The following is a 13,808-nucleotide window of genomic DNA, read 5'->3' as shown; positions in this document are numbered from 1 at the left end:
ATTGTAGCGACGCCGCACAGACAGGTGTGTGTGTTATGTGATTGGAGGCTAGGAGTGCGTGTGTTGTAGCTGACATGTAACCGGGTCGTTCGCGGCGTCCGGCATGCAATCAACACTGGCTATCTGCAAGTTCACCGGAATGCGTGAATTTATGCCTGGGCATCCTGGTGCGTTGGCGGCTTACAGTGGGCGTGGAGGGGGGTTGGCTCAGGCGGGAGCATTGATTATAGACGCAGGTTTCAGCTTTGGTTCTCTCTCTCTTTACGTCTGGGCTTGCACACAGAGAAGGCACGATTGGCTTTGGTTATCTGCCTATCTAATTTGGGCGGTGGTCGTGATCTCGCCCAAACAGGTAGCCTGTGGTAAAGTTGGTTTAATAAACCTCCAATCGCCAACTTCAACCTTCCTGTCTGAGACAATTTGTTCGCATTTATATATCTTAGTCAGCGCTTACCATTCCGGGTTCAAGAAGCTAAAAAGTGATACAAGTTGTCCAGCGAGTGCTAGCCTGACTTATGTGGATAGTCACCTGGTATGGGTGAGAACGGGGATTGAAATGCTTTTACAGGGAAATCCGAAAGATAGAAAGGTGAGGTAAGGCGACGATTATGGCCAAGAGAGGTGCGTGTGACAATGGACGTCGGCGGGTTCTGTCTGAGGAGAATCGCCAGGGGCGTCGGAGCGCAGAGGCCGCCGTTGAGGGAACGTTTGAGAGCGATGGCGGCTGAAGCGGGCATGAGTGCTTCGCTCGAACTGTATTTCGCGGGATTCTGGTGGGCGACCGAAGTGGTGACGCTCGACGCGCGTGACGAGGAATCGCGGCTCAGGATGGTAAACAAACATGCGCGGCGCCGCATGTCCAGGTTGCGTCCGTAGGATCTGAGCTAAGACCCGAAGAGTATATCGTAAGGCGGATGGAAGCTTGTTCATGCTCAGTTTGAACTGTTAGCTCATTTTAGGGGGTGGTGCGGATGAGAGAGAAGGGGCATGCAGTTGGGCCTTTTATGCCTCGGATGAAGCTCTCGCCTGTTTGAGTATTGATTAGCCCCAGATGGACAGCAGAATGTATTGGTGCTCTCTAGTGGGAGCACTGAGGAGGCGCTATGGACAGTGGTGGAACAGCCCGCGGTACTGCGCTCCGGAACTGTGTAATAGACCGCAGCGCCGCCCCTTGGGGAGCAAAGTCCTCTACGGTGCTAGGCTAATGCATGAGAGCCTCTCTCGGCGGGCATATGCTCATCATGCCCACCCTCCGTGCCAGAGCGTAGCTAGACGGGAACCAGTTCATAAATGGCGCTCTCTCCTACCGAGCTGCGGCATCAGACCGCAAGCTGGCTGCATCGCTGAAGTCAAAATGCAGACGCCTGGAGAATGCGCTTTGGAGAGGAGCTGCGTGTGGCTTGGGGCTTCAGCTTGCGGGCTTTGGTAGGGTGCAGGAACACACCCTACTGTGCGATGGACGGGACAGAGAGCCACGACGGGAAGCCTCTTGGTGCCGAATGACCAAAACTCATTCGTGCTGTGTCGTGCTACAGGCGGCACGAAACACACGCCCCCTGGTCCCAGGGTCTGCTGGGGTTGATGGCCAGTCCAGGCTCTGCGCGAGATTGGCCCCATGTCCCCCAGAGCTCAGGAAGCGGCTTTAGGTCGCTGATAGACGCGATTAGTGTGCGGACCCCTGGTGTTCTATCCCAAACACCATCATCTTCAGGCAGGAGCCCACCGGCCACAAGACGGGGAAAGCAAGGCTCATCTTCCCCCGAAGCAGCACGGAAGCGGAATGGAGCGCCTGGTTTGTTGTGGGGATGCCGGACCTTGGTGTTGGGGACTTTCTGTCCCAGTTGTCATGGTGGAGGCGGGTTGCAGTCTCTGCTCTTGCACTGACGGAGGGTTGCTTGGTGAACACGGGGTCCACAGTAACACCTGGTGAGGGCTCAAAAGATTAGCCGAGGTTGGAGCTCAGTGGAGGCCTGACAACTGTGTGCAGCCTCCGACACATCACAGTGAGTCTGGCAACCTCATGAAAGGGAGGGAATTAATGGACTTCTGAAGTAGGGGGCAGGATGTGCGTCATCCTGTCGTGTTGGGGCTCGGCGGTGCAGGACCTCTTGTATGCCTGGGTTGGACTTTCTTAGAGCAAAGGCTGCCATTAGACATCAACAATAGGGGCACACTGAGCTCTCAGGGAGGACGGAAATCACCCATTGCCCCGCCCTAATGTCACATTCACTGACTCACCCACACTGACACCTTTACTCCAACAGTTAGAAGCAGCGAGACTCATGGCTAGGCCCCTCCCTTCCACAGCTGTTGTGTGATTTTCCCCAGTCCCCCTGTCACCTACCCGCGCGGGTGTGTTACATTGATCCCTTGGCAGCTACTCCATACACAGCCCTCTGTGAGCCCCGGCCGCATCCTGACGCCCGCCCCAGCACCCCAGAATGGGAGACGGAGAGACAACTGTCTGCAGTGAGGAGATATGGGAGGAAGCTGTGTTGGTCTTGACCTCGAGCAGCAGGAAGCGGTTGTGCAGTTGTGTTTGAATTCACGAGACAAGCTTTGCGATTGTGATGGGGAGACGAGTAGGCGTGTCAGACTCAGTCTGTGGTTGCAGCATGAGACACACACGGGTGATGCTCGACCCATTCAAATGCGTCCCCGCGTATCCGCTGGCATGCCAGGAGCGGCAGACAAGGACTGTGTTTTGGAGAGTTGCAGCGGGCAGACTTCAATTGAAGCCCGTGCAGACAGTCCCTGGCGCGGCCAAGTCGTCCCCATGCGGTCCGAAGTAAGGGTGGGCCAAGCTAGGTTCTGTGCGGACTACAGGCGGCTGAATGAGGTACCGAGTGAAGAGCTCATACCCCTAACCATGTAATCGATAGTGCGGACCTGGTTAGGGCGGTCTCCTGGTTCTCTCGTCACTAAACTCCGCAAGTGGTACTGCAGGTGCCCCTCTCTGCCAGGAGCCAGAGCCCAAACTGCGTATCTCCACTACGAAAGGACACTGGCAGTTCAAGGTCCCTGCTAGCTTTAGACCTGTGCATAGTCGCTTCCAATCCTAACTTTTGAGCGTTTGATGACAGGGTGGAGTGCTGGATGGCATCCCGACAGCAGTGTCTGGTATAGCCTCGATGACATACTGCGTCCCATGCAGCTCCTTCCAGTCAGCCCGTGAGGAGCGCTGTAGTACTGGCCGTGTCTGGAAAGGTGACTGTGCCGCAGTGCGTGGTAAGCCCGTTTCCACCCCTGCGCGATTATCGTGATCTGTCCACGTCTATGAGGAGCAGAGTGACCGTTTGTGCGCTGGACCAACCGAGTGGCTGAGAAGGCAGGGATCAGCACCATGGAGGACAAATAGGCGGCTGTCAAACTGTACCCCACCCCCATCCGACGCACGTCAGCTGAAAGAGCTTCTCGCCTGCGCTCGTACTACAGGACGTTCGTTGTATCGGGCTTCTCGAAGCGCGATTGCTTGAACTCCACTAAACCGGTCCTCTCTGCCGAAGGACAAGCGTTCACGGCACAGTGATGGGGAAGCGTTCAACACCCTCAAAACGTGCATCTGATCGAGGCCCCGTGCTCGCCCCGCACCCTACCTCACCTGCCCTTATCCTGGACACAGACGAGACGCGAGAAGCAAATATGTGGCGTATGCATGCGTGGAGCGGTTGCTGCTCCAGGTGCGCGCAGAGGGAAAGAGAGTCGTGGGCTACTTTCAGCATAAACATTTGACCAAAGCAAAGTGTAATGAAGTCGGCCTGGCTACCATGTGTCACCCGGCAAACAGAGGACTTCTTGGCTTTTGGTGGCTTCCGTCAAACACTTCAGATTACGTATCTCTTGGGTCGGGCTGCCCTTTACTTTAAGACTGACCACGTCTGCTCTTGTCGGCATGATGCTCATGTCTTTTCAGAGAGCCAGACGAGAGCGCAGGTGGCACGCTGGTTGGCAGAGAGCTTCAGCCGTATGACTTTCACGTGTGCTACAGCAGGTGGCGAACAGCTCACTCAACGCCGACGCCCAAGAGTGCCTTCGGGCCCTGTACTGCAAGACGCGCTGTCCTTTTTGTTTTTTTATTTAAACCGCCCACTGTGAACGAAGAGACGGTAAGAGAGCTGCGGCAGAGGAGGGTGTCTGGGCCACCAGTTTTGGCGGCCCCGACGCGCCTTGTCTGCTGTAGCCTGCCAGACTGATCTACGTGCCTGGAATGCGGCAGCAGCAGGATCGACACCAACCTACAGCCATGCGACAGGTCGGTAGAGGCGCAGGTGAGGCCACCATGGAAAGAGATGACAGCGCTCTCACTCGCGACACCAAAGGTTGTGGTCGAAGTTTGAGAGACTGCTTGGACTGGCTGATGCGTGCTTACACTGGCATGGAAATTGAAGGTCAGCTACGCGAAGGAGAGTGCGCAGGTGTGGGGTCCAAAAGCATGCGCCGAGGCTGTGCTCCACCAATACTCGATTGGTGTGGGTGTACTCGGACACTTTGGGTTCACCAAAAACACTGCCCTCTCCGTCAGGCTCGCTACTGGCGGTCAGCACAAGAACGGGATGTGGAACGACTCGTGTCGACCGTGTGACAACTGCACACCGAGGAAAAGCCCCCCATGACCCCGAGCTGCATGCGTATGACTATTCAGCTCGCGAACAGATCTCTCAAGTAGCGGGCCTTCCGCGAAGATGAGTAAGTATAGGGAGTGGGATTGGATGTAGTGGGACACGTTCCCCACCACAGGACAGTGGAAAAACCCCTGTGCCTCACGCCATGACTATTTCACAAAAATGGCCCAGCCTATGCTCTGCACCTGACCAGGAGGCCAGAACCCATCGTCGACGCCACCTGACACAGCGGATGACTCAGCAATTGGGAGCGGCAGATCCATCCACAGCGACCAAGCAGAACAAACTTTGAAGTGCCCGTCGTGTTCTCCCCAACCATGTGTGTATTCGATGAGCTGGTATGCACAAGACCCGCACTACTCCTCTCCATCCTTCCAAGCTGATGGCCTTTGTGGAGCGGCTTCAACAAAACGCTTGGACAGCAGCTGCCATCTCTACTTCCAAACACCAGCGTGACTGACATGCACCTGCCTATGTCCTCATGGCATCGCTCGCTCCGCTGGTCCAAGACTCCGACCGTCCGGCACGCCTCCCCTCCTAACCTGCTGGCGAAGAGAGATCCGCACCCCTCGAGATGCCGTATTGCAGTCGGCCCCTGATAGGCCCTTCATGTTCCTCCGAGGGCCGGAGATGCCCGGAAGACTCCAGACCGCCTGGAGACAGCCACACACCTTCCCAGAGAGCAGCTGGTGAATGCAGGTGTGAGGCAGAAAAGGAACTATGACGTGCACACCCGGAGAAGGGCACTTGTGTGCTGGAGCTGTCTGAGTCTCACAAAGCCCCACAATCAACACACTAAGGAAAAAAGGCAGATGCCCCACAAGTCTTGACCAGTCCACTGGGGGGAACCCTTGCAGTGTCCTGACGAGGGCTAGGGGAGTTGTGCTAACCGGTGCAGCTTCCTCCCAGGGGAACAAGTGGCCCACTGCACCGGGACCAGGTTACCCCACTACAGAGGCCTCTTCTCCCCAAACCAGGAACCCCCACAATTCCCCTCTCTGAGCAATACATTCTCCAGCACCACCCTCAGGTGCCGCAGACAAGCTCCAGACAGCCCACTCCCCCTGTCTCCCCCCCTGTGTCACCGCATGTTCCCCACGAGCCACGCTGATTACCCTTCCCGCTTCATTGTCCCCATATCCCTGCCTTTCAATCCCCTGGTTCCCAAGAGAGCACTCGCACCATCACGCCACCAGCAAAGTGAGACTCTCCGGTCGCTTCAGAGACTTTTGTTTTCCCTCGGGTACGAAGACTTTGTCTTGTGGCGGGGCTGGTTGTAGGCGACCCGCACAGACAGCTGTGTTATGTTTAAGCTAGAAGGTTGTTGTTACTGACCAGTACCCGCGTGTCGCGGGGTCCGACAGTCAATAACCTGCTATCGCCAATCACGGAATGCCTGAATGTTCTTATGCCGGGCATCGCTTCTCGTGGTTGCGAGTGCGGTTGAGGGGGTGGCAGGGCGTGGAGCATTGCGAATTAAGACCAGGTTCAGCCTTTCTATCTCTCTCTCTTACGTCTTGAGCCTTCACAAGAAAGTTGTTCGTGTGACATGCTTGTGGGTATCCCACTATTGGCGTGTCTACGGGCCCAAACAGTAGCCTGTTGTAAAAGTTGGTTTAATAAAACCGGTCAATTCGCAAACTCAAGCCTCTGTCTGCGACAAATTGTTCATTAGATCTATTCCAGGTTCATTACAAATGTATATAATATATAAAAATGCATCGAACTTTATATCGCATATGTTGATGTCTTGTCTAAGTCTAAATGAAGAGGAAGGTGCGCCTACAGCATGTTATTCGCATGCAGCATAGCCAGATAACATGAGCAGTAGGCCCAAACTTATATTCTTGGTCTCGGGAAATATATTCTTCATATCATAATGTATTAGACACCTGACTAAAATAAATAAGCGATTTATTTAGTTCTGTTGTAGTATTAAACTTGTATTTCTTTATACTTTTTCAAATGTTAGCATATTCCAAAGGGCGTTGCACTCAGCAGTATGCTTTACGCTAGTATGTGAATGGTAGGCTCTGGGGATGCTAACATGTTTATGTTATATTAACGGCCAATTACCGTGTAGACCGGCAGTATTTTGCATGACAATAACAGACAACCCTAATCATATACACACCATCCTTATCTGCTGGTACTTACTATAATTGTCATCTGCATGTATGACACCTGGTCTTGTAACGCAATAGCAACACAGTCTGGGATGCGATACATGGTTTCTATAGTTTACCTGCAGGCGTGCCACCCCATTCTTTGTGAGCTGAAGTGGCCAGTTGGGTGGCTGATCCCACCATGACTCGAGCACAGCCCCGTTCACACCCCTCCACAGCCCCACCACGCCCTCCCGCCAGTAGATATTGGCGAGGGCACTCGACACCCCCTGCGCTGGAGGAGGAAAGGGATCCTCCATCAGTTAAAGTGCTTTGCTTCTTTTACCACAAGGTGTGGAGAGGTATACTCTAGTAAACTGTAGCTAGAGGGCAACTGGCTTGTTAAAGCAAATTCAGAAGAAGAACAATACATTTTGAGGGAGAAAAGCTGGAAGTGTCGAACCACATGTGTAGGCTACCATATATAGCCTAGGCTTTCGCTGTTGAATGTGAAAGTGTTTAAGTTAGGGGAGGGTTTGGTTGGGGGAGGCTTTACTTGGCTCATTGCGCTTTAGCGACTCCTTGTGGCGGCCCGGGCATCTGCAGGCTGACCTCAGTAGTCAGGTGAACGGTGTTTCCTTTGACACATTAGTACGGCTGGCTTCCGGGTTAAGCATGCGGGTGTTAAGAAGCGCGGTTTGGCAGGTCATGTGTCGAAGGACACATGACTCAACCTTCGTCTCCCGAGCCCGTTGGGGAGTTGCAGCAATGAGATAAGATCAAAAGTGGGGAGAAAARGGGTAAAATACAAAAAAAAATATTGGCAGGTCTTGAACACAGGGAACATATGTCCTGCATCCACATGTGATACACATGTACACACACGCATACACCCCTCACCTGATGGTTGTGCTGGTGACCCACTGCGATGGCCTCAACTGTCTGGGCCTGCAGATGTGTCTTCACCTGTGGAGGAAAAATAAGACATAGCTTCTTCAATGTATTGAATACACATTTGACATACACAGCATTGCAAAGAGAGCCTCTGCAGTACATCACCCTATAATTAAAGAAGCACAACCCTGTCAATAAATAGAGACACACTGTTCAGTGGTTACACCTGGTATTAGTTACACAACATGTACACGTTTTTCAGCACTCTGCACACACACCCCTTCAGGATGCCCATGACCTCAATTTCACATCTGTCTTTCCTCACTGTTCATCTCTCTCTCTCTCTCGCTCTCTCACTCTCTCTCTCAATGACCGTTACTTAGGTTATTGAGATGAGTTTGGCTCCCACAGTATACATGCACACATACTCCGGAGGCCAAGCCCTCCCTGGTCTTTCTCACATACCGGGTGTAATCAGAAATCTCTTTCTATTATTCTGTCTCGCTTACCTTCATACACTGCCAAAAAGGACAGAAGGGACTGCTGGGAAGTATTTTGGGTAGTGCTTGGAAGTGGATACATGCCAGGTATATTTAGTGACCCAGATACTCAGAAACATATCTATATGTATAGTGTTTTCAGAATGCTGGAGAGATTATGCGGCTACATTGATGTATTGAGCAACAGATGCAGCCTAGACAACAACAGTAGCATGAGTATATGAGGGCCACCTTGGGTTATTATATGGGTTATTATAGGGAAATTATACAAGTGAGGGGCAACTGCCTGAATGCATGGGGAAATACACAGCCACTGTAGAAGCAACTGCCCTTCGCACAGTAACAATCACATCCCTGAACATAACATGATACGTAACACGCTGAACTGGCTGACTTGATAGATTTAAGCAATAAKGCACGAGAGGGTGTGGTATATACCACGGCTTAGGGCTGTTCTTACGCGGAGTGCCTGGACACAACCCTTAGCCGTGGTATATTGGCCATATACCACAAACCCCCGAGGTGCCTCATTGCTATTATAAACTGGTTACCAACGTAATTAGAGCAGTAAAAATAAATGTTTTGTCATACCGGTGGTATACGGTCTGATATATCATGGCTGTCAACCAATCAGCATTCAGGGCTCGAACCACCCAGTTTATAATTGTATTTACAGTACCTGCACAAATGCCCCAGGTTCTCATAACAGGGAACATGGCTGGTGCAATATTTATGACACTTATGATTATACTCCATAAGGTATGATGCACTGAGTGCTCAAAAAGCCTTTGTTGTGAAAATGGGGCACGTACTGTAGGGCAGTGTGTCACGCCTGCGCCAGCTCACCCTCTCTGGTGCTCTGGCGCATTCGAGTGCCTCTCTGGAACGTAATCATTACACCCACCTGTCAACATAATTACGCGCATCAGCGCTCATTGGACTCACCTGGACTCCTTCACTTTGTTGTTTGCCCCTCTATATCTGTCTGTCCTCAGTTTGTTCCCAGTGTCAGCATTATTGTCGATTTGTTTTCCCCTGTCCAGACGCTGTCCGTGTTCTGTTTCATGTCCATTGTTTATTAAATGGTCACTCCCTGTACTTGCTTCTCGTCTCCCAGCGTCTGTCCTTAACACAGGGATCATCAACTAGATTCAGCCGCGGGCCGATTTTTTCTTGGTCAGGGGGCCATAACATAATTACAAATAATTTGTAGACTGCAAATTGACGGCAAGAAGCCGTAGATATAACATTTGACTAAAACATAATCAATTCAAACGTTGCTTACGTTTGTATACGATAACATACAGTATATCTCTCTATTCTGTGGGAAAACTTTGGAAGAGATTTCCTAAATTAAAATCAATTTGAGCTGATTTGCTGTCGTTTATCAGTTTTTACAATGTAGGGTAAATACTGTTGTTACGACCTGGCTCATATTTCGTAAMAACAAAGGGAGACCACGCATGTCTTAAATGTATAAAGGAATACATGTATTAAACTAAATAATAATAAATACAACAATGTAACATAAGCTGTGGACGTCTGTAGGATCAGTAGTGTATGCAGTGTGTGGATGAGTGGGGAGGGTGTTATATGGTGAAAACAGACTGAAAAAAAACATAAGGTGGTGGAAACCAGCCTGCCAGTCAGGGAAGAGAGAGAGTGTTRGCTGATGTGGCCTCCCTTTATAGCCTGCAGGCCAAGCCTGCCCAGGTGCGCCACATCAGCTGACGATCCTCCCTGGCCTCCTGCAACAAGCAGACTACTAAACAGGAGATCCCAGCAGACAGAGTGGGAGGGACGTCACACTGTAAATACTCTAGATGCTATATATGTTATGTATGTAGATTATGACCCCAAGTGCCTTCCATATCTCTTTACCTTTTACAAAGCTATTGACTACGAGAGAAACAACAAAACAAACATGCTACTCACCAGATAGGCAGGAGAGGCGATGAAGGCCCCCAGAGCCCCGGCGATGGCTCCTGACATCAGACTCCCTCCAGGGGCTGCAGTGACCCCCACGGCATCACAGTAGGAGTAGAAGCCCAGCCTCACACCGTTCATCAAACCCTGGTACAACAGCCCAGCTGAGAGCCCCTTCTGCAGCCCGCGGAGCCCGTCTGTCCTACCCACCACCCATAGGGCCTGGACCACCCCGCGGTAGTGCCGCTGGTAGGTCCCCCGCGCCCGCAGCTCTCCCTGCAGCTGCAGTCGCGTCTTCACCACCTCCAGGGGGTTAGTGAACACACAGGCCCCGCAGCACGACAACGCACCCAAGGCAAAGTCCAGCGGGGGCCACAGGGCCAGAGGGAGCTGCGGCGAGGTGACCGCGGCGGCCCGGGAAAGAGGGGGGATTGGGGATGTCATGGCAACTGAATGGAGCTGAATAGAGTGGGAGTTGGGAGACCTGAAGGGAGAGTCTGTGGCAGGGTAGTTTAGAAGCTGGGTACCGGTCATCTCTGAAGTGCGGAGTGTCCAATGTTGTCCTGCGTGATGAGTCTACCCACTGCCCAGGCTATGTCAGGGCTTCCAGATGGGTGAGAGGGTATGGAGTGTACTACTGGGTATGGTGCATGTGATCATGAAATCTTGGAAACAGAGGTCAGAACTGTACGGCTGACGGAGACTGGTATGATAAGAAGTCAGTGATTACTGCCTGATATGCCGTCACATGTGACCTGTGCTCCTGTTACTGTGCTCCTCTGCCATTGGTGCTCAGTGTTTCTGGGATGATGTTCTTAGATGCCTCATGCCAGTCTGTCCATAAGTATAGTTACATCTTGAGGTCCTCAATGTTCTTGAAAACATTGATGAATTGGGTTAAAGGGTCGTGTTTGTTCACTGAGCTAACATGTCTACATGTGCAATGATCATTGAGTAAGTCCAGCCAAAGGATCTGGCCCAACTTGAGAGACAGCAGAGCCTGTCACCCCTCTGTGTAAAGGTGAGACTCTCACGAACACGTACATGTTGGTTGTTTTCCCCTAGGAGACCCATAGGCCTCACAAGACTCGTCTGAACGTCCCCTGGTACCAGTTGAAAAAATGAATGGAAGTATATAAGGAGACTGTTTAGTGCCAAAAAAATAAGGAGTTAAATATATGTTTAAAAATATATATAATAATAATAATGTTTCCTGTTTCTTATATCTCACAGATATAAGGCAGACACATAAGAACAAACTTCCTTTTGATTTTTGGGTGGACTATCTGTTGTTCCATGTAGTGAATCTGTTATTCAATGCATTTGTATGGGCTAATAGCAGTAAGGCCAAAAAATATTGGTAAATATTTTTTTGACACTTCAAGGGTTCTTAAAATTCTAAATCAAATAGCTAAATGATCCTTGGTATGACCTTCTTAAAACAATTCCATATAGCTTAGTAGAACCCCCCCCCCCCACCCCCCCCCCCTAGACAGGGCTTAGACTCATGGGTTAAAGGGTTGTGTTTGTTCACTGAGCTAACATGTCTACATGTGCAATGATCATTGAGGAAGTCCAGCCAAGAGATCTGGCCCAACTTGAGAGACAGCAGAGCCTGTAAAATAATGAACGAACTTATCAGGAGTTATGTAGAGGTGTTATGCGGAGTAATGAGTTAGAAAGAGGAGTTATGAGGAAGAACTACATGTCTTTGGTTACTTCTTTGGTTCCCTTTCTTTAAATAATATGTAACAGGAGAGAGTGAGGAAAGAGGACAGCTGACACTACATTTMTTCTCAACAAAACTGTCACATAACACTCATATATTTTCCTCATATTTTCATATTTTCACTTTACAGCTTGTTGTACAAAGAAAAATACACATTAACTTCCAATAACAGCACACACATACATATACTAACTCTACAATTACGGACATAAGGAGGGCCCACAAGTTATAAATCAAGCACTTAAGACACTGAAGTCTGATCCCCAGAGTGACTGCATAATCTGCACATATCTACAAACGTCTTCATTTCTGATAGCAAATGAAGCAGATCTTACTCTTGTTGTGTTCCTTTCCTCTCTCTGCTTCCCCTTCCTGCACAGCCAGACAACTTCAGTAAACATGTGTTCCCAGCACTCCCATTCATTGTGAAAGTCTCCTCCTACTGCCTTAGGCCAGATCCAATCCAGACAACCCTGTCCGACACCTCACCACATCGYCTGCTTTGTTCAAATGCTCTGTTCCAATCGAAAGCTCAGCTCTGTCCCCTGCCTTGGTCCTATTGATTCTCTCTGGGTAAAAGGTTATAGTTATGAGAGAGGGGGTGGAGTGGAAGTGTGTCACACAGGAAAAAGGGGGAAAGGGGAAAAGCATATTGACYACTGCTGTGCTTCTGATACTGTGGTTTAGATATTTGTCTAGTAGGATTCCTAATCATGTGCTAAGGAAAAACAGGTTAATCTGCGAACCACAACAAAAGAAGTGACACATTTATAGGCTACTACACTCGGTCCCTAATTAAAGTTAGGCTGGTATTATATAGTCATGGTGGTAGGCAATTATGGTTGGTAAAAAACTGGTTTACCCTATACATTACTGGGAGCTTGTATATAGTTTACTCGCCATTAGCCGGCAACTCTACCAACGTTTTTGTGTCCGCCAGCTTATGCTTTTTATTAGGTGATAAAATGATTTCTTCATGAACAAATCACAATACCCAACATGAAAATACTATAGTATACTATGGTATAAATACTATAGTACTGACTAGTGTTTTACTGACTTTACTGTAGTATTCACTGTAGTGTTTTCCAATAAACATTGATAAAAGATACAAGTATTATACATGGAACTTTAGATAAACCTCTCCTTAATGCAACCGCTGTGTCAGATTTCAAAAAAACTTTACGGAAAAAGCACACCATGCTATAATCTGAGTACAGCGCTCAGAGCCCAAACAAGCCATAAAGATATCCGCCATGTTGTGGAGTCAACAGATGTCAGAATAGTATTATAAATATTCACTTACCTTTGATGATCTTCATCAGAATGCACTCCCAGGAATCCCAGTACCACAATAAATGTTTGATTTGTTCCATAAAGTCCATAATTTATGTCCAAATACCTCCTTTTTGTTTGCGCATTCAGTACACAATCCAAACTCAGGACGCGCGGGCAATCCATGCGAAATTTCAGACGAAAAGTCATATTACAGTTCGTAGAAACATGTCAAACGAAGTATAGAATCAATCTTTACGATGTTTTTAACATAAATCTTCAATAATGTTCCAACAGGAGAATTCCTTTGTCTGTAGAAATGCGATGGAACGCAGGTCTAACTCTCACGTGAACGCACGTGGTCAGCTCATGGCACTCTGCCAGACCCATGACTCAAAGAGCCCTCATTCCCCCCTCCTTCACAGTAGAAGCATCAAACAAGGTTCTAAAGACTGTTGACATCTAGTTGAAGCCTTAGGAAGTGCAATATGACCAATATCCCACTGTATATTTGATAGGCCATGAGTTGAAAAACTACAAACCTCAGATTTCCCACTTCCTGGTTGAATTTTTTCTCAGGTTTTTGCCTGCCATATGAGTTATGTTATACTCACAGACATCATTCAAACAGTTTTAGAAACGTCAGAGTGTTTTCTATCCAAATCGACTAATAATATGCATATATTAGCAACTGGGCCTGAGTAGCAGGCTGTTTACTCTGGGCACCTTATTCATCCAAGCTACTCAATACTGCCCC

At 49.5% G+C, this 13,808-nt stretch overlaps 1 protein-coding gene across 1 annotated transcript in view; it reads right to left on the bottom strand.

Annotated features, from left to right (window-relative positions):
* Window positions 1-12,320, bottom strand: part of LOC111970404 (solute carrier family 25 member 34-like) — a 24,381-nt gene extending 12,061 nt beyond the window's left edge. Inside the window, 3 exon segments of the mRNA XM_070445731.1 lie at window positions 7,628-7,693; window positions 10,057-11,150; window positions 12,112-12,320. Of these exon segments, the coding sequence (XP_070301832.1) occupies window positions 7,628-7,693; window positions 10,057-10,581 (591 nt within the window). The 5' untranslated portion in view covers window positions 10,582-11,150; window positions 12,112-12,320.
* Between the last annotated feature and the right edge of the window lie 1,488 nt (window positions 12,321-13,808).

Source organism: Salvelinus sp. IW2-2015, linkage group LG11 (assembly GCF_002910315.2).
Source record: "Salvelinus sp. IW2-2015 linkage group LG11, ASM291031v2, whole genome shotgun sequence".
NCBI classification, from domain to species: domain Eukaryota; kingdom Metazoa; phylum Chordata; class Actinopteri; order Salmoniformes; family Salmonidae; genus Salvelinus; species Salvelinus sp. IW2-2015.
This window is presented reverse-complemented; position numbering and strand designations above follow the sequence as displayed.